This window comes from Aythya ferina, assembly GCF_964211825.1.
Source record: "Aythya ferina genome assembly, chromosome: Z".
Taxonomy (NCBI): Eukaryota; Metazoa; Chordata; class Aves; order Anseriformes; family Anatidae; genus Aythya; species Aythya ferina.
The window spans coordinates 24,554,430-24,576,300 of record NC_140299.1 but is presented as its reverse complement, the minus strand read 5'-3'; the positions used below and the strand labels follow the sequence as shown (position 1 = coordinate 24,576,300).

Here is a 21,871-nt window from a genome sequence, read left to right as displayed (position 1 = left end):
AGGAATCTAACCATGGAACTAAACACAAGTATTCAAATAAAATGGCCTGTGACCTAGGGCCTCCACCTGCCGAACCAGGAGAGGATAGGTCTCCCTTCAGCCTCACATCCTATTATCAACCCAGTGTGGATGTTATGGCTGGCACATTAAGGCCATCTAAAATGGCAGTAGGAATGTCTTTAAATCCCCATCCTTAGGTCTGTTAGTAATATCAGAGTGATGTCATACAGGACTCTCAGAACTAGTTTCTGACTCTATTCTTTTGCTAGATTAATTAATTAAAAGAATTAAATTATTCTAATTTATGTCCTATTTCTCTACTGAGTCACCCTGCAGTTTTCCAAAAACAAAAAGAATTGTAACCCACAACTTTGGAAATGCAGTATCACATAGCATTGACATAGCTCTGTACTGACAGCATGGCTTCCTTTTTGTGGAGTATTCAGGTACTTGTAAATGCACGGACGTAGACAGAGATGAAAAGCCTTCAAAACATGTATCATTTTCATGTTTGTTTTTTTTTGTTGTTGTTGTTGTTGTTGTTTTTTGTGTGTGTTTTCTTTTTTTTAATTCAAAGTTTTTTGTTAATTTTTACCTCTGTAATTTCCTATTTACAAATGAAAAAATACTTTCTATAAAGGCTAATGCATCAATCATAATCAGAGCCTTGAGTATGACCTGGTAGCATATGAGTGCTGCTTTAATGGGTCATTTGAGATTAACCGTATAGATGACAGTTAACTCCTGTTTATCTACTTGGAACCTTGAGGTTGACAGCAAATAAATAAATAAATCTGACTTTCATTCATTGATTACCTTTTAGGTATGGAAACAATTACAGAAAACTCTAAGCACCTTGCTGGTTTTAGAATCTACATATTTCTGGAACATTCTTTGCCTATTCATTGCAGATAAAAAACGAAATTCTTGCCCAGATTGATTTCTGCTGGGACAGACTTTTGACCCAGATCACTGTGTAGTCCTTATGCTACCTGGAGATGGATCTAGGGGCTTTCATGAGATGGGCTTGTTCTGTGTGGATTTATATTCCTTGAAGTTTAAAAAATTTCTTGTCTTTTTAGAATTCAGACCTGCAAAAATAACCCAGAGGTAACCTAGAATTCAGACTTTGCAAAATACATACACACCCACATCCATGCAGTCTGCAAAAATGAGTATATAGATATGTATATATATGTATGTATATAAAATGAGTATATAAATGTGTATATACATACATGAACATACACTTATATGAACATTATATCAACATAGCTGAAAATCTATGACTGGACATCAGTGTATATAATATATATATATATCTATGTATATATATATATATATATGTATATACACACACACACACATTTTAAAAACATTTAAAACAACCTCTTAAGAAATTACAGCTATATGAATACAACTAAATCATTCTTCTTATTCTACAGTTTGTGGGTATCCACATCAATTGTACTGACCACATTTCCACCATTATTCATTTCTGATTTATGAGTAAGTGTGTGTGTATGTGTGTGTGCATGAGGCTTTTCATTCCAATCCAAACAGCATTTTGGAAACTGATTCATTCAAACTCATAGTGTCTATTCTTGGTAACTGCTTCCTGTTTCTAGAAGAAAAATAGTCAGTCTGTTTCTATTTCTTTTAGGTTGTCACACTAAACATAATGCAAGATGAAATCCCATTCAAAACAGCATAAATCACTAATAGGAATATTCTGAAAAAAAGAAAAAGAAAAAGAAAAAGAAAAAGAAAAAGAAAAAGAAAAAGAAAAAGAAAAAGAAAAAGAAAAAGAAAAAGAAAAAGAAAAAGAAAAAGAAAAAGAAAAAGAAAAAGAAAAAGAAAAAGAAAAAGAAAAAGAAAAAGAAAAAGGAAACAACAGAAACAAAGAATAGAAACAAAGGGAAACACCAAACAATTCCAACGTCAAGTGTCAAGCTCCTATTGTTCCTATACAATCACTTGACATGGAGAAACAATACAAAACTTTTACAGCTCAGAGTCTCATTAAGCTAAGCCTAAAACACAGAAGAATTTTCATTATCTTGGCATGAGTTCCCAAAGCACTAAGATGGAGCAGATGTAATGTTTTTCACGTTAAGTAAAAACACTTTTTAGAAGCAAGAAAAGGACAACATTTATGGCTTAGGTGTATAATTTTTGAGTGCATTTTAACAGACAGAAGCAAAAAAGAAAGGTTGTGCTTTTTACTTTATGCACTGGCATTAAGAGAAAATTGTTTCACAAAGACAAATCAGTTAAGATTTTCAAATAGCATATAGCTTCAGGAAGCCCATGGATTATCTCATCTATTACCATATCAAAGATAAATTTTTGCCTTACCCTTCTCATCAGGCTTTCATCTTGTAACAGTTACTAGCACAAGATAAAACCACATTTTTTTTTTTAAGACATTAGGAGACTTTAACCAATTAGGTGATTTGAGGCACAGTGTTATATCCTGAAAAGTTCAATTTAATTCAAATGTGTTTCAAATGTGCTTGATTTACAAGGCATACAGATACTGTTTCTAATTCTTCATTAAAATCTCTTGTTTCTTGCGGGATGTAAAAAATATAAATTACCTATAAAACTTTCAATTTTCTTTTTTAAATTGTGCAGCTTAGTAGAATTAAGTGTGGGTTTCTAGGAAAACAAATGTCATATCCCTTCAACATTAATTGGAAGGAAAGATATGCAAATCTCTTTTAATAACAAAGTATTGTAATTTATTTGGTATCCTGCTTATGAATGTGGGCTTACAGCCAAATTATGTACACAAAGCCACCCAACTGAGTTAGGCAGCACCAACAACTGCTGCAATCTGCTATAACCATTGCATTACAACACACTGGAGACAGCATTAATGCAATATTTTGAAATTAATTATTTTTACTTGGATGCTCTTGAATTATTTCAGGGTATCACTCCAAATGATATCACAGGGTGACAACTGAGGATCATTTTACTCCACAGGTGGCAAATATTTGATAATTTTATTTTTCTGCAGCAAACCAAAGCTGCAGTTTACACTACACAAAACAGTTTTCAAAGGGATTTATGGACAGTCAGTATGTATGGCACCTGCATCTTTCATTCAATCTGTCTAAGTCCTTCTTGTATGCAAATGACCAGCTCTAAGAAATTGATAAGAAATAAACTCCTGATAAAATGTTGAATTATTTTGGCTCACAATTCCTAGCTCAGTGGGTGTCTATTGTGTTATGTAATCCAATGAACACAGTGGGAGTGACCTAGGAGTGAATTTTATACAGTCAACAAAATCACCACAGATATTTTTCCACTGTATTTCATGCTCTGTGTAAATTAATGGGATAAATCTTCTGTTTTCATGACCCTCTGTACACCAGATGAAGTAACAATAGAATATGATAGAGTATTATATAGAGTATTCCACACCTAAATCTTAATTTGAATAGGGACAGGATTTGGGTGGAAAGGTACGTTGAATAAATGTTATAGGCATAATAAACATAGAGTGAAAGAGAGAGAGGAAAAAAAATAATAATATAAAAAAATAAAGGTGTCCTCCTCAAATACACTGGGTCTAGTACCTCTTAACTGTCACTGTTCTTTTTCATATCTTTCTGCCTTTCCCCAACCACATTATCCCTACTTAAGTAAAATCTCTTTCTTCTCCCCTCTCTCATTTTCTTGCTTGGAGAAGGGGTGGCACAAAACACTGCCTTATTCCAGGTTTTGGAGTGGGGTCAGTGATCACTACTATGTTTGTTCCTCTCTGAACAGGAGGGATGTGAGTCAGAGACAGGGAAGGATAGACAGACATTTACAATAAGGGGGAATTAACAGAAGCTGTAGCAGGTTGGCCTGTCCAGCACTGAAGGGCTGGAGCTCTGCTCCCTGCACACTCAGTCAGCAAATATTAGGCATTCCAAAAATCAAGACTGCATTATATGCTTTATACTGCAAGAAGAAGCAAGAAGATAAAAATCAATCACTTACTATGATCTTCCAAATACGCTTCCCATTTTAAAGTCAGTGGTTATTTAAATAAAACAAAATTCAATTAAAAATTGGAAGCAGATGCAAATGGCTAAAAGAGGTTGTTTTTCTGGCAACCCCTTTTCACTCCTTGCCTCCAACCCTCTGAAACCTACGAGTCTCCTGCAGGTGAAAAGTTTTGATCTCATACCACTGCTTAACAGTGCTACAAGCTACATGATATAAGTGTAGAGTCAGAAAGTAGTACCAGATCATAATAGCATTTTACACTCATGATGATATAAATGACCATGTATGCATCAATGCTGCAGAGAATCAGAGCCAGCATGTACGTCTTACTTTCTTCCAGTTCAACTCTTTGGTTGTTCTTTCTCAAAACTGCACTTGTAAAATGATGAAAATAACTTTTTTTTCCTAGAAATATCCACTGTTCTTTGCTTTACTAAAGCAGAACACCCCTCTTTAAACGGTGGTAACACAAAGACTTAGACTGGCACAACTGAGGGGCAGTTCTGGCAGAGTGGAATGGAGGGAGACAAAACAACTGTAAAGAGGAGGGCGTGAACATGTAAGACTGAACTTGCTACTTGAATTTGACAAAGGAATAAAATGATGGTGGCACAATTTAAAGCTGTTTATCTTAGTTTCCCATGGGATAACAAGTCATTTGTAGTTGTGCTGGAACGTAGGTCAATGTTCAAGGACGGTATCTTTGATTTACAGTCATTCACCATCTGCATTCTGCTGGGCATGTCACTCAACTTCTATTCATAAAAAATAAGGAAGTAATTAAACACTCACATTCCCAATAGGTGTAAACATAAAAGCCACCATAGAAATCCAATGCAAAAGTCAGAAGACATTAGACACTTTTTATCTTAGAAGCATTGTTTGACCTCTAAATGCAGGCATTTACAAGCTACTGTGCAGGCTTGGTAGAGATGAGACAGAAATAGTGAGAAGTCAACAGGGAAAGAAGCTGAAATGAAGCACAAGGCTAAAACAAATAGAAAGAAAGAAAGGAAGGAAGGAAGTGCTGGTATAGTGGGCCTAAGAAAAGAAAACACAAAGGGAGAGAGATTGTGGGTATAATCTGGTAGAAATACTACTAATACTACTAATACTAATACTACTACTAATACTATTACTACTAATAATAAAAGGTGAATCAGAGAATCGTAATATCATTAGGGTTGGCAAAGACCTTCAAGATCATCTGGTACAACCATCACCCTACTGCCATTGTCACCCACTAAGCCATGTCCATAAACACCATGTCCAACCTTTCCTTGAACACCCCCAGGGACGGTGACTCCACCACCTCCCTAGGCAACCTGTCCCAGTGCCTGACTGCTCTTCCTGAGCAGAAATGTCTCCTCATTTCCCACCTGAACCTCTTCTGGTGCAACTTGAGGCCATTCCCTCTAGTCCTATCTCTAGTTACATGTAAGAAGAGGCCGACCCCCAGCTCCCCACACCTTCCTTTCAGGGAGTTGCAGAGAGCAATAAGGTCTCTCCTGAGCCTCCTCTTCTCCAAACTAAACAACCCCAGTACCCTCAGCTGCTCTTCATAGGATTTGTGTTCCAGGCCCTTTACCAGGCCTTCACCAGGACCCGGCTCTTAGCCATGTTGAACCTCATCCCATTGGCCTCTGCCCATCAACCCAACCTGCCCAGGTCCCTCTATAGGGCCTTCCTACCCTCCAGCAGATCAACACTTCCCCCCATCTTGGTGTCATCTGCAAACTTACTGAGAGTGCACTCAATTCCCTCATCCAAAACATCAATAAAGTTATTAAAGAGGATGGGGCACAACACCGAACAAATAAATTGCCCCAGTAAATAAACAGGACTTCAGTAAAGAAACACTGTCTCTGATAAAGGTATTCCTACTAGCAGAAACAAATGCTACGTATTAGCTAACCTCTCGCACTGAATGAAGCCGGGAAGAATACATTAGGAGGGAATCCAAAGGGTTTTTCTGTCATCTGCCGCATTTCCCTCCCAGTGAGCTGTTGCTGAAGACAGTGCCCAGAAGATGGCAGTCTTGTACATAGCACAGCAAATAATAGAAAAAGAAATCAAAATAAAACAAAACAAGAACAAACAAAAAACAGTTAAATATGGAATTTTGTAGCAGTATACTCCTGAAGATTGTTGTCACTACTGGATTCACGTGGAAAATCATTCTGAAAGAGTTTCTTGTTTTTCACTCTAACATTAAGTTTATTGGGTCCTCTATGCTCAATAGAAAATCAGGCTGTTTTAAGAATAAGCTACTAACAATCAGCCACTTGAGAAAACTGTAAATGCACATGCTCGCAGATTTTGAAGACACAAGCATATTCTGAAAAGACGAAGGAAATAATATTTTATTTCTGTATGTCAGTAGTGAACATAATAATCAGTTATAACTTTGAAGTATGGTAAGAAAATATTTTCTAACATAAGGATGGTGAATTGTTAGACTAGACTGCCCAGGGAGACTATAGTACCTTCAGGACTGGGAGGTCTCTTTAATTTTACACACAAAATTTTATACATACAGCAAGGTAAACAAAGAATGAGACTCTGGAATTAACATTTGGTAATTGTTTATATTTTCTACGGTATTTGACAAAAGAGTTACATTTAAACCATGATTTTGAGAAATAAAAAGCATTTAGAGATGATATACCACCTGAACCATACAAAGTTGAAAATGTCAGGTGGAACTAAAATGGTAGCCTGTTATATGAAGCAAAGAGTTGCAACTTTTTCTTTTCTAAAGATATCCTGTGAATTTCCTGCCACAAAGCCAATTAGGACCCTACAGAATATTTAGTAGCAGTGCTTATTCATGAGAAGAAATATTAGTGAGTGAGGCTATCTAAGAACATTTAGTAAAACAAGATGAATAAAAAGATAACAGGTATTAAAAAAAAAAAAAATCCCACCCCTGAAACAGGAAGATTTTCTTAAGAATTTACAAAGATGACATGCACACTAAATTGAAAATCCTACTACCATAGGATTTAATCACGGTCCATTCTGCTCATCTGAGGAAGCAGCTAACACCAACAGAAGAAAGAAGGGGTACTAAACAGAAGCCAGAGGAAGATACATAGAACGATACTATCCTTCTGGTCTTAATTGATAAAATGAAACTTGCCACAGAAATCTTGAGAACAGGTTTACTTGCTGTTGTGCTATAATAGATTGTGAAGAAAAAAAAAATCAACTTAAGCTTTGAAGATTTTTTTCCCACTACTCATCACAAATAAAATTACTAGTCTATATGTACCTGAAGATGATATATACACTACGACATTTACACACAGAGAAATATGAGAATTTTATGGGGAATTTACATCTCTTCATATTTATTTGCCAGACATTTGAATGTTCTTTTGTGGAAATTAAAATATTTCTGATTGTATTACCTTCATTGTCATTTGGTGGTTCATTCACTTTCATCTGTTTATGAGCTGTTTACATTTTCCATGACATACCACTCAAGATTCATGCATATTGAAGTTAAGTCTTTCTGCCCATTTTGTGAGCTATTTCAGCTACTTGTTGCACAGTAAGAAGCACTCTGTAATAATTAGCTGAATAGTTTATTTTGGTTTTAATTTACGCAGAAATAAACCCTCTCCAGTTGGGGGTGAATGGTTAAAGGAATAATCCCTGTCAGAAATTTCCTGCAGACCAAGAATGCAAACAGAAGGATTTGTTGCTTATCTCATGGACTTTTTGAAAAAGAGTTTCCTTAACAATAGGAACAGGTGATAATGGGAGGTCTATGCCATGCCAAATGGACACCAAACCAGATGCAGAGAATTGTAACTAAAAATGGGACTCACAACCCCAAGCTGCCAAGAAGCAGAGTAAACAATCTCACATGGTGCTTCATGCTACAGTGTTTAGATTGCTTCCAATATCTGAGTTAACTCAGGTACCTCCGCAGTGTCAACATACAGTCACAACTGCCCTCTTCTCTCAGTCAGTAAACAAACATTGATTATTTCTTTCTTCACATTAGTTAAAAAAAAAAAAAACTGGCGAATGTTTTAGGCTGACATTCTGCATCTGTGCTAGAGGTTCACTTCACATGTATTTGTCTACCATGAATAGCCATGCAGAGAAGAGTGCAGAGCAGTAAAGAAAGAATTGCTTCATGCACATTCGTGCCTTTGCATGTTCTGCATGAGCATTTTGGCATATAAACTTCTCCTGTATATGGCTGCTTTCCTACCTATACTTAAAACAAAACAAAACAACCAAACAAACAACCAAATAAAAACAGGCATATCAAATGGAAGTAGAAAGAAAAACAACAATGACATTATTTTCCATTTCATCTCTCTGCTAATGCTTTCCTCAAGATGGGAAAGTCCTTGGTGATTAAATAAAACTTTAACCTAACAGACAAGACTCCATATTTCCTTTGCATATGACACTTCCTCTGACCAGGGCAAAATTACACAAACCAATGGAGACAGCTGTAGCTTGACTACATGTAGGAAGGGCCACTGTCATCCATTCCAGTGGATGAGCTCCATAATTGGGCAGGAATAACTTCAGAACTTGTATTTCATGCTAGAGCACACACTGATATTAGACTGGGGTAAGAATGGATATTTCATCAACCCTGCATTAAAGCAATCATGATTTAACACATATGGAGAGGTTTAACAGTTTGAGAGAAAAAGTATATTCCCGTGTTTGTTCTTCTTATAACCAGTACACTCATCGTATATAGACAAAAGCACCTTTTTATGTTTAACTTGAGTCTGTAACTCTTGCCTACCCAAAGATAAAGATTTATAGCTTATATGGAGCTGTAACTTAAAAGTTTGGGATTATTTTTATCAGTTCCACAGTGCCTCCATATGACATAATAAAAATTATCAAGTGTCATATATTATCTGATTTTTTATCCTTTTCAGATATAAGGAAAATGTAAGTAAGAATATAATTTGTCCCTGTATTACACTACATCATTATAAAGAATGAATACTTCAAAATAACTACTTTCTCTTCTTACACTCCCTTATGTAAAAACATTGGCACTTTCTCTATTTTACAGATGAAAATCCAAAGCAAAAGATTAAACTAGAAATACAGCCTAATTGAGGGCACCTAACGTGGAATACCTAGGCCCTGGTTTTTAGGTTAGAAACTTCACATCTACTGTGCAGGTAACTGCTGTTTGAGTCAATAAACTAGCTGGTAGCAACAGATGGCATTGGAGCTGCACAGCAAAGGTTTCACAGTGTTTTATGAAAAATTATTCTTTTTGACGCAGTTTGGACATATGGTTTATTTTTAATTTGGACTAGAAAAGAAAATTACAAGCAATTTCTCTATCTATTAGAGTGCAATAGAGTTTGATTTCCTAAAATATTAATATCATGTGAAAATGGAGTTGCTAATAAAGGGAGATAAGATAATATGTTTTCACTTTTATCACATATTTAAATTCAACTAGTCTCATTCTCTGAAATTCAAATCAGACAGTAACAATTTACAATGGAGGATCACTTCAGAAATTCTGTCAAAAACTACATTTTTTTACCAAAATGAAACCTTATATTTGACTCAAATTTGAGTTGTCAGTCAGCAGTTCTTCTGAAAAATCCAAAAACTCTACCGAAGTGATAGACAGAGATAAAGGTGCTATAGACAACTCCTTTAACAAGACTAAGCAAGTCAAATGTTTTCATAATATGAACAGGTTTGTTCAGCTTTTCTATGGACAATATGTGTTTGCAAAAGCACATAAAAAATTTATCTAGAAAAATAAACCACACTCGAGTTATTTTTGATATTGATTTAAATTAAATTAAATTTATTACTTAAATTTACTACTTGCAAATTTCTCATCTAAGATATAATTTTGTTACCAAGAAGCATTTAAATATGCATATATTAAAGATACTTCATAATTATTCTTGAATAATGTGAAAATAGTTGGTCAGTTTGTTTTCTAATACCTATTCTATTCTACAGATAATTACATTTTTCTTTTTATACACTTAATATAACCTTGTACATAATGGAACACTTTAAAAATCATAGGACATATACCTTGTTTAGCTTTACAAAATATTCCAGTCCGGCTTCCAAGGGATTTGTGTCACAGTTCATCTGTTAAAAAAAAATAAAAGGCCATCTATACATGAGGGACTGAGGGACTGTCACAGGTTTTACTTTCATTATTATTACTATTACTATTACTATTACTATTACTATTACTATTACTATTACTATTACTATTACTATTATTATATGAAATCTTCTTTTTACTCCTGGGTCAATGTCATCTACACTACTGATGTGCAGCCTCCGTTTGAATACATCATAAACTTTCTATATGTGACTTGAAGCAGAATATCTGCTATTATCCTTAATATAAAGCTTAGATCTGTAAATCTTTCACTTAACTTTCAGTATGCAAAGTAATACACACTTCAGTAAGAAACAAGACTTTGGAACCTGCAGAAGCTTGAATAACTGAGGTATGAACATTAACTGTAACACACAAAAATGCCTTATCTGGAGATGAAAATAAAATACAATGCCAGCTTTTTTTATCACTTTCCCATCAAGGGGAAGAGGGACATATGGTTTGTTAGGCAGCAAGAATGAAAGTGGTTATACATAGACAAAGGGAAAGGATTCCCAAATGTCCAGCATTTCACCTTTGTGAGTTCTTTCCTTTCCAAAGAATTAGAAAAAAAAATCAGGTAAGCAGAAATTATAATGATTTTCCACAAATTCTCTAGCTCCCCTGAGTAGTTCTTTACTGTGAATGAGCAAATTCATCAGAAAGAAGCTAATGAGAAATAAAAAAGTTCCAAACACATTATGAAGTAAAAATAATTGGCCTCCCATGACATAGTTACAACAAAAATAAAATGTTTTCAGAACCTATCGGCCAAACCTTTGATTTCAGAAGACTAGAGCTCAGCAAAACCCTCATAATTTTGCACAAGATACAAAAACATTGGTAAATCAGCATAAGTGTCTCTTTGCCAGTAAAGAAATGTTGTGTAGTAGTTATATTTATTTAGAAAAGACATCGTTCAGAATAACAGAGTTTTTGCCTGTTCAAAGTAAATTTTATTTTCATGCTAAACTTAGATACTGGAACAAATACTATCTTTGTTAAGTCTAACTATAAGATGTATAGTCATAATGAAATAAAGAAAATAAACAGAGATAATAATTAAAAAGTTTTATTTCCTGACCTCTGCCCCCCAGGCTCGGAAGCCCTTTTCTAGCCTTAAAGCATTCAGAGCATATGTTCCAAAGTTGTCAATTCCCTCTTTTTGGCCAGCTTCCATGATTGCACTGTAAAGAGCTACAGAGTCTTCTTTTCTATGATACAGCTCCCAGCCCAATTCACCTGTTTGACAAACAAGACTAGCAGTTTAATCAACTCAACAATGAAACAATCCTAATAAGTGCAGTCTCTTCATTGGTAAAAGTGGGGATCACTGCTGTGTTAATTCACATTAGAGGTCAATTCTGCAATCATATAGAAAGTCAAATTCCCTGCAAGAACTACAAGAGTAGTTCTTGCCCTAGATCTTAAGCAGAGGTACTATTATTTTAATTTAAACTGTAACTGAAACTGTAACATGGAAGGGGAAGGTGTAGAAAGGGAACTATAAAATATAACTGGTAAGGGAAGGTCATGTAGTGAACTCACAATTAGCAATGAAGTTCAAAGGCATTACAAGCAGGTGATGAGTTGGCAAGCAAAGAGCAAATGTAACCGAGTGTAAATAAGAATAAAGTGAGTATGTTTCATCACTTCAGCTGCTTCAGAATGCCCTGAATTTAGTTCATTGAAGTAGAGATGGAAATAAAAAGAAATAAAAACTAACTGAGAAAAACAAATACTCAGCACTTCAGTGTTACATTTTGAAGGCACTTGACAAACAATAATATACGGTAATCCAAAAACAATTCCTGACGTTGGTTTTGCAGCAAATACCACAGAGGTTATCAGAACTGGCCTTTTGTTCTGTAAAATAAATATTTACACCATAGGGTATTGTAGAGAAGAGGGTCTTGGAAAATTTGGAACAGACCATGACCAGAACACATCTGAAAAATCAATGTACTGCATTTTCTTACACATTTAAAAATAAAGTGTGGTGCATCTACTACCTATGAATACATAATGAGATTTATTTTTCAATCTATTTTTAGCTTTAGTCTTTTTTGTCCTCTTTCCTTTTTTATTCTGTCTTTCTTCTCTATCACTTACCTGTGTATGATATCCTAATGGCAGTAACAGCAATATCGGAGAGTTTCAAATGTTTAGACTGGAGAAACTTAAATGAAACATCACTCAGATCCTCAGCTGTCAACTTCTGGAGGACCTGTCGTGCATATGGACCTGCTACACCAAGTACTCCCATCTCATCTGTCACGTTTTCTATGTCAACTTTGTATCCACCTCTCACTATCTCCTCTTCTATCCATCTGCATGTAAAACACAACAGTGATGTTAATTTTATACATCAAAAATAACTGATTCATATAAACATTAAAAAGGAAGTGTTTTTTTTGTTACTGTCACCTTCTGTCGAGATAACCGGTATAGGAACACAGTTATCTGTGGTACAGTAATGAAAGCTGAGAATTTAAATGGGTGGAATCCCAAAATCACAGAATAGTTGAGAGTGGACAGGACCTCCGGGGGTTATCTAGTCCAATTCCTCCTTGAGCAGGGACACCTAGAACAGGATTCCCAGAACCACATGCAGGCATCTTTTGTGTATCTCCATGGAGGCAGACTTCACAACCTCTCTGGGCTTCCTATGCTGGTGCTCTGTCACCCACACAATGAAAAAAAAAAACATTTGCTAATGTTTAGACAGAATCTCCTGTGTTGCAGTTTGTACCCACTGTGTCTTGTCCTGCCACTGGGCACCACCAAGAAAAGCTTGGTTCCTTCCTCTTTGCACCCTCCCTTCAGGCATTTATACATACATTGACAGGTTTTCTTATAAGTCTTCTCCTACCCAGGCTAAGCATCTCAAATCTCAAATCTCAAATCTCTCAACCTTTCTTCATATGAGAGACGCTCCAGCCTCTTCACCATCTTTATGGCCCTTCACTGGATTCTCTCCAGAATGTCCAGGTCTCTCTTCTAATGGGGAGCCAAGAACTGGACACAGTACTCCAGGTATGGCCTCACCAGAACTGAAGGGAGGAGAATCTGCTCAACCTGCTGGCAGTATTTTGCCTACTGCAGCACAGAATACCATTAGCTTTCTTTGCTGTAAGGCACACTACTGGCACATGTTCACCTTGGTGTCCACCAGGACCCCCAGGACTTTTCTGCCAAGCTTGTTTCCAGGTGGCTTGCCCCCAGTATTTATTGCTGCAAGAGGTTGTTCCTTCTCAGGTGCAGGACTCTGCAGTTCTTGTTGAACATCATGAGGCTCCTACCAGCCCATTTCATTAGACTGTTTAGGTCCTCTGGATGGCACTACACTGAAAACACTCTGGCATATTAGTCTGGCATATCCTACCAGTTTTATGTCATCTGCAAACTTGCAGTGGGTATACTATGCCCCATCATTCAGATCATTAATGAAGAAGGTGTTATACAAGACTGGACCCAGCATTGACCCCTGGTAGGTACACCACTCGTTACTGGCCTCCAACTAGACTTTGCACCACTGACCACCACCCTCTGGGCTCAGCCATTCAGACACTTTTCAATCCACCTCCCTGTCTGCCCATCTAGCTCATACATCAACAACTTGTCTACAAGGATCTTATGGGGAACAGTGTAAAAGGCCTTACTGAACTCCAAGTGGACAATACCCACCACTCTCCCCTTATCTACTAGGCTAGCCATTCCATCATAGAAACTTAACAGCTTGGACAAGCATGACTTCTTGGTTAATCCATGCTGACTACTTCTTTTCTATTTCCAAGATAAGAGAAAGAAGTGATATCGTAAGACTGAACATCAATCTGCCTTTGGATTCATGTGTTAATAAAACTTGACATACAAAAAGATATAAATACAATGAACGTAAGAAACCTCAAGATAAATTTCTGTGTTAACAGAAATGTACAAATGGGATTGTTGCTTCCTGAATATAATATTTACAGTATTGCCAGAAAGTTTAGTTTTGAGTCTTGCTTGAATTAAATGCATCACCTGGGTACTGTCTTTCAGGAATTTTGTAAAATAAATAAAAGAAATATATTTGAAATAATATAAGTTACTGTTTTGTTAAAAAGTGTTTAAAGATCTCAGGCCCAGGGGAGTACAAAATAAGATGATAGAAATTCTTTAGAAGTAAATACATTAGGCCTAGACTTTCTTACTTGCATTTGGTTCCTGAATGTGCCAATGGTCCTACTGGGACTGTTATGAAGCAGTACATTATTCATCATGTGTTAGGGCAGCAAATGTCAGTCCTTTATGTATTGATTCATTTTGAAGAACTGATTTGTCAGCAATCTCCCATAAGAATATTTTTTTTTTCAGTATGTGTGTACAGCTACTAATAGCACTAGAAATGTCTTTTCCAATGTGCATGTAATTGAAAAAAAAAACTACAACAACAACAAATGAAAACAAGTCAAGCTGCAACTGCTTCTAGCTCCTTTATTTCTTTTATTTCACTTTGTGACCCCAGAGCCCAAAGCAGAAGACATTATCACAGTATCAGGAAGACTGTATTACCCATCTCTGCTGGCCAGGTCATTGTATCTGGGGTCATCTGTGTTAAAAGCCAATTCTCTTTTTTGCGTAAGAGAAAACACTAGAAAGGGACAACTGTGCTGTGTTCCATCATACAATGCCAAATCCAAACAAGCTCAATAACAAAACAAGAACTACTCACATTAGAGTATATTACATAACTATCAGTAAATTATTCTATCCACCTTTTACACCAACAATTAATCCAGTATTCGACTGATAATATTTCAGGATTCAACTTGATTGAGTTTCTAAGAAACCAAGATCAATGAATAAGTAGAATTCTCTTGAAACTAGTGCAAGGATTATTGAGCAATAATTAAGAATTTGGCACTTAATAAAAAAGGTTTCTATATTAATGTGACTGTACGGCACTATGTACTTACTGTATCAAAAAAAAACTCACCTCAGATCATGGAGTTCTGACCCTGAGCCAGTTATAAGCATAAATTCTCCTGGATACAGTTGAGAGACTGTTAGTTCAGCATAAACTTTTCCTCTTGGTGTTAACATATGGCTTATATTTGTGGTACCAACCTACAGAAGACAATTTTTAATTATTAAGGATGCAAAGTAAAACCTTTGAATTCTTAAACATTATAAAATATATGGAAATATACATTTACTTGAAAGAATAAATTTATATATTTTTTCTGCTGTGCCTTAATAGGAGAGGTCACATACACAATTGGCCAGGCTTAAGATTTATAGTGGAAATTTTTCTTCATAGCAAAAATGAAAATTTTGAAATGAGATAAAACAATAACTTCATAAATATTTGTTAATTTTATATTAGACAAGACATTCTCAAGAATAGATTTTCAGTGCAAACAAAATCATTTTCAGTTTGCTGATTATCAGAATAAAAAATTTTACTTGTTATTGTCATAAATAATCTTTTTCAATCGTGATTAACATTTTCAGAGACAAAAAGGATAATATGTCCTTTGCTCCTTACTTAAAGAAAATAAATATTGAGCTGTGATATGCTTTTGTGGCCCTGATTTATGCACATTTTTCATATTTTATGCAGTTGTTGACTATTAATCTACATCTCTGTACATTTTGGTCAGATACTGTGTAGAAATGTGATCTCTAAAGGCAAAATTTCAACAGCTACTTAGCTATGGCTACAACATGTATGCATGTTCATACAGATACCATCCATACAAACAGAAATGTGCACCATAGCTGTTGTTCCGGTCTGATTCCAGAGACAGAATTTAATTTCTTTTAACTCATTCTGCTTTCATAAGAACCTTGTCAATCACCCGACCAGTGCCAGATTCCAGACAATGAGTGGAAAAAGTAAAAATATTGCAGATACTAACAGTCCTTTGCAAGGTCATGCTACATAAACACAGTTGTTGTTACACTACAGGTGCATAGTCAAATCTTCAGTTTGATGCTAGTCACACACAACCAGCTTGTGATAGAAGAGTATTTCCAGTAACTTCACTGCACTATTTTATGATGCAGACAAGCATGAATGGCACTGGAAATCAGACAGCTTAAATAATCAACTGTTGTGAAAGCTGGATTTTTAAGTTGGCTCATAAGTTGTTCATTTTGTTTGCTATCTTTCTTTTTAGCTTCAGCAACACTTATTAAATTCCATAGAAAGCACTCGCTATGTCTTCATGTTTCCTGCTTTATCTTGCTTTCCCTGCAACACATATTCAGCAAGTGTTATCCATGCCAGCTGATGACACAGTCACCTCAACTCTAACCCAAACTAGAGAAAAGACAAACATCAATCTATACTGCTATCACAAAATGAATACAGTAAAATATATGACTATATGGCAGTTCAAGTTCTCTTTTCTGCCAGACCTATGGGACACCATTCTTGTGTATAGCCTTTCCATTCCATTGGCTCTGACTTCTAAGAAGATATCTACCTCCATGACTGTAGTCTCAGTATACTTAATGTTTCCCTATACTTACTTCCTCTGTTATCTGAAGCAAATAAAACCATAATCTACAGGGAGAAAATAAATAAATAAAGCGAAACAAAACAAAACAAAACAAAACAAAACACAACTGTGCTAAAACGACAGAATCCCACTTCAGAAAGGAACAATCTGCTAGCTGGATGTGTATCTCTGAAGTTAGACATTCTGTGAGAGTGGTTGACAAAGGAGGAAGACAAATAGGACTCATGGAGCACTACCTGTCTGGTAGCAGGTCTGAGCCTTTATGTTCCACTGCCCTTCTCTGCCACTTGCACTGTTCTGTAGCAAAGTTGGACAAGTCACAGTGCAAATTGTTGCCATTCACAATAGGTCTCCCTCCAAACGTGGTGGAGTAGCACTATTAAACACCAGTGAGGCTGGCAGCAAGGCCTTGTGTTTTTTGTTTGTTTGTTTTGTTGTTGGTTTTGCTTGTTAGTTTGTTTTTTAGTTTTTTGAAACAGAAGTGCTGAGGTACTACAGGCCAGCTCCTGTTCTCACCCCTGCCATGAGAGTGGTTCCAAAGAGTGGTTATCAAGATGGTGGCAGGCACTTTGTATATATTAGTATAAATATAAATATAGCAAATATAATATGTAATATAAATGTATGTTATATATATATACATAAACAAACTGAGGACTGAACTGAGGAGCAAGAATCAAAAACCTGAGCTATGTTGTCAGTGTGCCATTTCTGGGAACAGGATCGTATTCTGAGGATCTTGGAGCAGAGTCAGACTTGTGAAGAAAGAACAGGTGTGAGTCTGAAAGATGAAAATGCTGCATATTTGTAACCCTGCCTGCTCTAGGCAGGTAGCTATAAAACAGAGTAAGTATGAGGGGTGTAAAAAATAAGCATGAGCACATTATAAAAAATGTTCTTTGGCCATCCAGGAAGAATACAAAATCCCTCTATGGTCAGGCAAGAGCACATGCCACTGCTATCCTCTGCTACTTAAAGCTGCCATAACGTGGCACAGTCTTAGGCAGGCAGTTCCCATGCTATTCTTAGTATGGGAGTTATTCTTGTATGGGAGTAGCTTGGGAGTATTATTGTTAAATAATTACATTCCTATGGTCCTCTTTATATCAAGATCTGAAACACTGGAAGTTCTGTCTGAACCTAAGAAAACACTTTTTTTTAATGTCAAGGTGACAAAGCACTGGAATGAGTTTCCCAGGGATGTTTTGGAGTCTCCATCATTGGGGATATTGAAAAAAAAACATCTGGACATAGTCCTAAGTAATCAGGTCAAGGTGATTTGCTTTAGGTTGGACAAGATGATGAGAATGAGGTCCCTTGAGCATCAGCAACTCTATGACTCAACGATTTGTGTCAAAGGGTACTTTTTCTTGGGACTGTTTTAGTACAAACTCCACTGTTTGTGCTCTTAACTGAGTAAAATGTACCTCCTGACACAGGAGTTTCTCCAAAGGACCTGAGTGCTTGGTATCTGAAAGATATTATGACAATATTATGTCTCATTTTCCATTTCTGAAACAGATTTATTTTTTTGTCTAAATTCTACATTAAAACAGTTATCATCATCCCATTTACCTTTGGAACAACATTTGCAAATAGATGATCCAGCAGCTTAACAGAATCAGTGCCTTTTACTTTAAACTTGCCAAATGGTGACAGGTCAATCACACCAACTTTTTCCATAACCTGTTTATACTCACGACCCACTGGGTCAAACCAATTTGTGCGACGAAAACTGGGTCTGAAACAGAGCATTATAAACATAAAACACAATTTGGCCATTTTGTGCTCTTTTCAGCAAAATGTAGTCTTCAGTTTCTTCAGTTTAAAAACCATTCAAAAGATTCAACTCTCCTAATTGTAGGTAGCTTGCACAATATTTTCCTTGGACTAATATAGCTTAATTATTAAATCCTCTAACAACAGAAAAGATATGGGTTGATATTTTATCAACCACTTTGTAATAAACTGTGAACTCATCAAATGTTGGAAGAAGTAGTAGTCTGTCATGTGTGAATTTACAGCATACTTTGTTGCTGAATCATTTATTTGTTTTTAAGGTGTCAAAGGCTTTATATCTCAACAGCAGAGTGTGTCTCCTTATTCCTTTATGAGCCTCATTTAGATTGGAACTACAGTAGCCCTGGGGAAAACATTTGCAGCATGCTCCCTGATGTAAGCATGTAGGCAGGCACAGAAAAAAAAAAAAAAAAAAAAAAAAAGAAAAAAGTAGGAAGGAAGACTGAACTTCTCCTTTCCTGAGAATTATACAGACAGAAACGAGCTTTTTCATGAAAACATTATACTGCACCAAGGGAGAAAGTACGGATTTTTTTTTTTTTCTATTTCTTTGATAGAAAAAAAAAAAATCTCTTTTGATAGATTTTTGAACATCTTTTTTCTATCTCTTTCTTGAGGTAGGCTGCTTTCTAACACCCGATCTCTAGAACACCTACAGGTTAACTCGATCTGTGTTTTGCAATGTCTGCATTATCAGAATGAAATGGATTCTAAACTATGGAAAAAACAATAATAGATCTACCGAACAGATATCTTTTAGCAAAAATGAACGATAAATGTAAGCTTTCCTTGAAGTTTAACTCAGCTTGCACTTGCTGACAATTTCTTAGGAAAAAAAAAAAAAAAAAAAAAAAGTAATATTTCATTTACTTATATCCAGTCTCATCTCCAGGTTTGTAAAACCAGTGAGGTTGTTCCCATCCTGCATGAAATCCCATGGAACATTTTGACTTCAGCAAATCATAGAGGGCACCAGCTCTCTCTGTTGGTCTCCCAGCAAATCTTTCCTCTTTAGGGTAACCAACTAGGGAAGAAAAATAAATATGTTACCAAGACAGAATGCATAAAAAACATGTATATAAACAGAGAAACCTAGAGGCAGGCTTTGCTGGAATTCATTTGCAGGATATAAACACAATTCAGAAAATATCTTCTTACCAATGTTATTAAAACCATAAGATTCTCTTGCTTTGGCTGCTGTGTATTCTGTGGTGGTCCACTTTCCATAGCGATTAGGGTCTAATTCTATCAGGTCAAATGGAGGTTCCCCCTCAAGGATCCAGTCACTCAGGTACTTTCCTATGCCACCAGCATGTATAATGCCATACCTTAAAAACAGAAAAAGTTGTTTTTTTTTTTTTTTAAATCAATACTAGCTCATATTACTAATACATCTCCTATTCCACCTCTCACCCCTCTTTTTTTGTTTGTTCTATTTTGTCTTGTTTTCTGAGATTATTTGTGTTATTGACAGATATTTCTACCGCACCACTATAGCAGAAGTCCACTAAAGTATGACAGTTATGGTGTTAAAGATTACAGAAAACTCTTTCTTTATCTGAAGTTCAGAATTTAATAATCTTGTCTAGGAATGTTAACAGTTAATGCTAAAGAAAGTTGTCTAACTTCTGATACCCATAAATAAACTTTCTAGCCATAAAGTACCTTTTCTTTGTTGATTAGATTCAATTAAACAAGACTCAGAATTGAAAACCATAATGAGACATTATAGCAGTTATGGTGAAGATTTATATTACAGTGGCAAGAACAATAGCACCAAAAATCAGCAGACAGCATTACCAAGCAGCTTTAAAGAAACTGAAGCAACAGAAGAACTTTTTATATTGCTCCACTGAAAATCAGAGAATGTAGTGGAACTGGGTGTGAGACTAGGAGATGTTTTTGCAGCGGTGCCAGAATGGAGAGCTGCCTTTCCTTACTTGAGTTGCCTTCTGTGTTCTCTGCTACAAGAGAGAGAACTGGTTCCATAACATTAATGGTAAAAAAATACGCAAGTAGGAATGCTCTGCTACTAGTCTGTAGCAAAAGCCTGTCCTGTTTCTACCTAGTAAGTGTGTGAAGCATCAGTCAGTAGAGGAGGTCTCTTGTTAGAAAACTGTATTAAAGGAACCATACCACACAGCAAAGGTAAGTACTCAAAAGTACTTATCATTTCATATATGAAATGATAGATCAGAGGTTTTCTTATTTAAGTATTTTGTACATAATTTGACCTTTCAAAATGCTCAACATCTTGATGCCCGAAAGGAAAAGTCTATGTGTGAAACATGCTTCTACGAGGTAGCTGAACTGGACAACTGGTAGACAAGGAGCTTCAGTGTACTGCAATCTCTGTATGTCACCACTCAATATACATGCAACCAAACAGCACTATGTAATGCTGAATTACAGGCATTTAAGATTATACATTGAAATGGTTAATGACAAATAATTATTAATAACAAATGTTTTAAAACTTCTGATGTTAATATATCCATGAATTAGTTTACCGTGTCTAAAAAAGTGTCTAAGTACCCTTCTGTCACGTGAAAATAAATTATTAGTTATTTGTGACATGCTCCAATGAGCAGAACAGAAAAATCCTTGAAGAAATATGAAGCCAATGGAAAACTAAGTTTAAATTAGCATGAAAAAATTAAATCACAGAGACTCACATTGAATAGTGACGCCAAAACTTGAGCTGGTGCTCATCAACTCTGCATTCTGAATTCTAGGCCCTGAATTAAACAGTCCAAGATCTTATGAAAAAAATAGAATGTAATTATTTAATCCTAATGCATATGCATAAGAAGAATTGGTCCTGGCACTTAGTCCTGGCACTTCCTAACTGCAGAATGCCTGACTTCACGATCTTCATGATATTGGTTTGATACAGCAGTTTTTTATCTTTTTGTCTGTTTGTTTGTTTAATAAAATTAATATCAAGCATCTGAGTGCATGAAGCAGTTCTGCAAAACATAGTCCTTTAGGACATTCAGCAGAAATCTTCAGATTCTCACCTCAGTTGATATAGAAGGGATGACTGCTTGTCAACCGCCACTCTGTAAGTACTACAGAAGAACTAGCCATTTCTGGTGTTAATTTAGGCTACTCACTTGGGCAATTCATGTGTGCAAGTTTTGCGAGCATAGCTATGACGCCTTCAGGACCAGCTCCAGACGTTTTAGCCAGCTCAAGTCTCTCTGCACCATTCACTACAGTCAGCACAGCACAGAGACCATTCCATGACTGTGGATGGAAACAGATGAAATGCAGTGGAAATTTTCAGGTTTATTTGAGGACTGAGTGGATGGCAGGGTAACCTTCGGAGCAAGACAGACCAGGAGGCAGCTCTGCAATGTGGAGTTGCTAGATCAGGTGGATCAGTGCACCTTGTCTGACTGGTCTC

At 36.0% G+C, this 21,871-nt stretch overlaps 1 protein-coding gene across 1 annotated transcript in view; it reads right to left on the bottom strand.

Annotated features, from left to right (window-relative positions):
- DMGDH (dimethylglycine dehydrogenase) overlaps positions 1-21,871 on the bottom strand; it is a 48,097-nt gene that overhangs the window by 4,212 nt on the left and 22,014 nt on the right. Inside the window, exons 8-14 of the mRNA XM_084505257.1 lie at positions 19,621-19,790; positions 19,333-19,486; positions 18,238-18,403; positions 15,132-15,262; positions 12,263-12,480; positions 11,235-11,392; positions 10,072-10,131 (exon numbers count right to left, since the gene is read on the bottom strand). Of these exons, the coding sequence (XP_084361383.1) occupies positions 10,072-10,131; positions 11,235-11,392; positions 12,263-12,480; positions 15,132-15,262; positions 18,238-18,403; positions 19,333-19,486; positions 19,621-19,790 (1,057 nt within the window). The remainder of the gene's footprint in view (positions 1-10,071; positions 10,132-11,234; positions 11,393-12,262; positions 12,481-15,131; positions 15,263-18,237; positions 18,404-19,332; positions 19,487-19,620; positions 19,791-21,871) is intronic.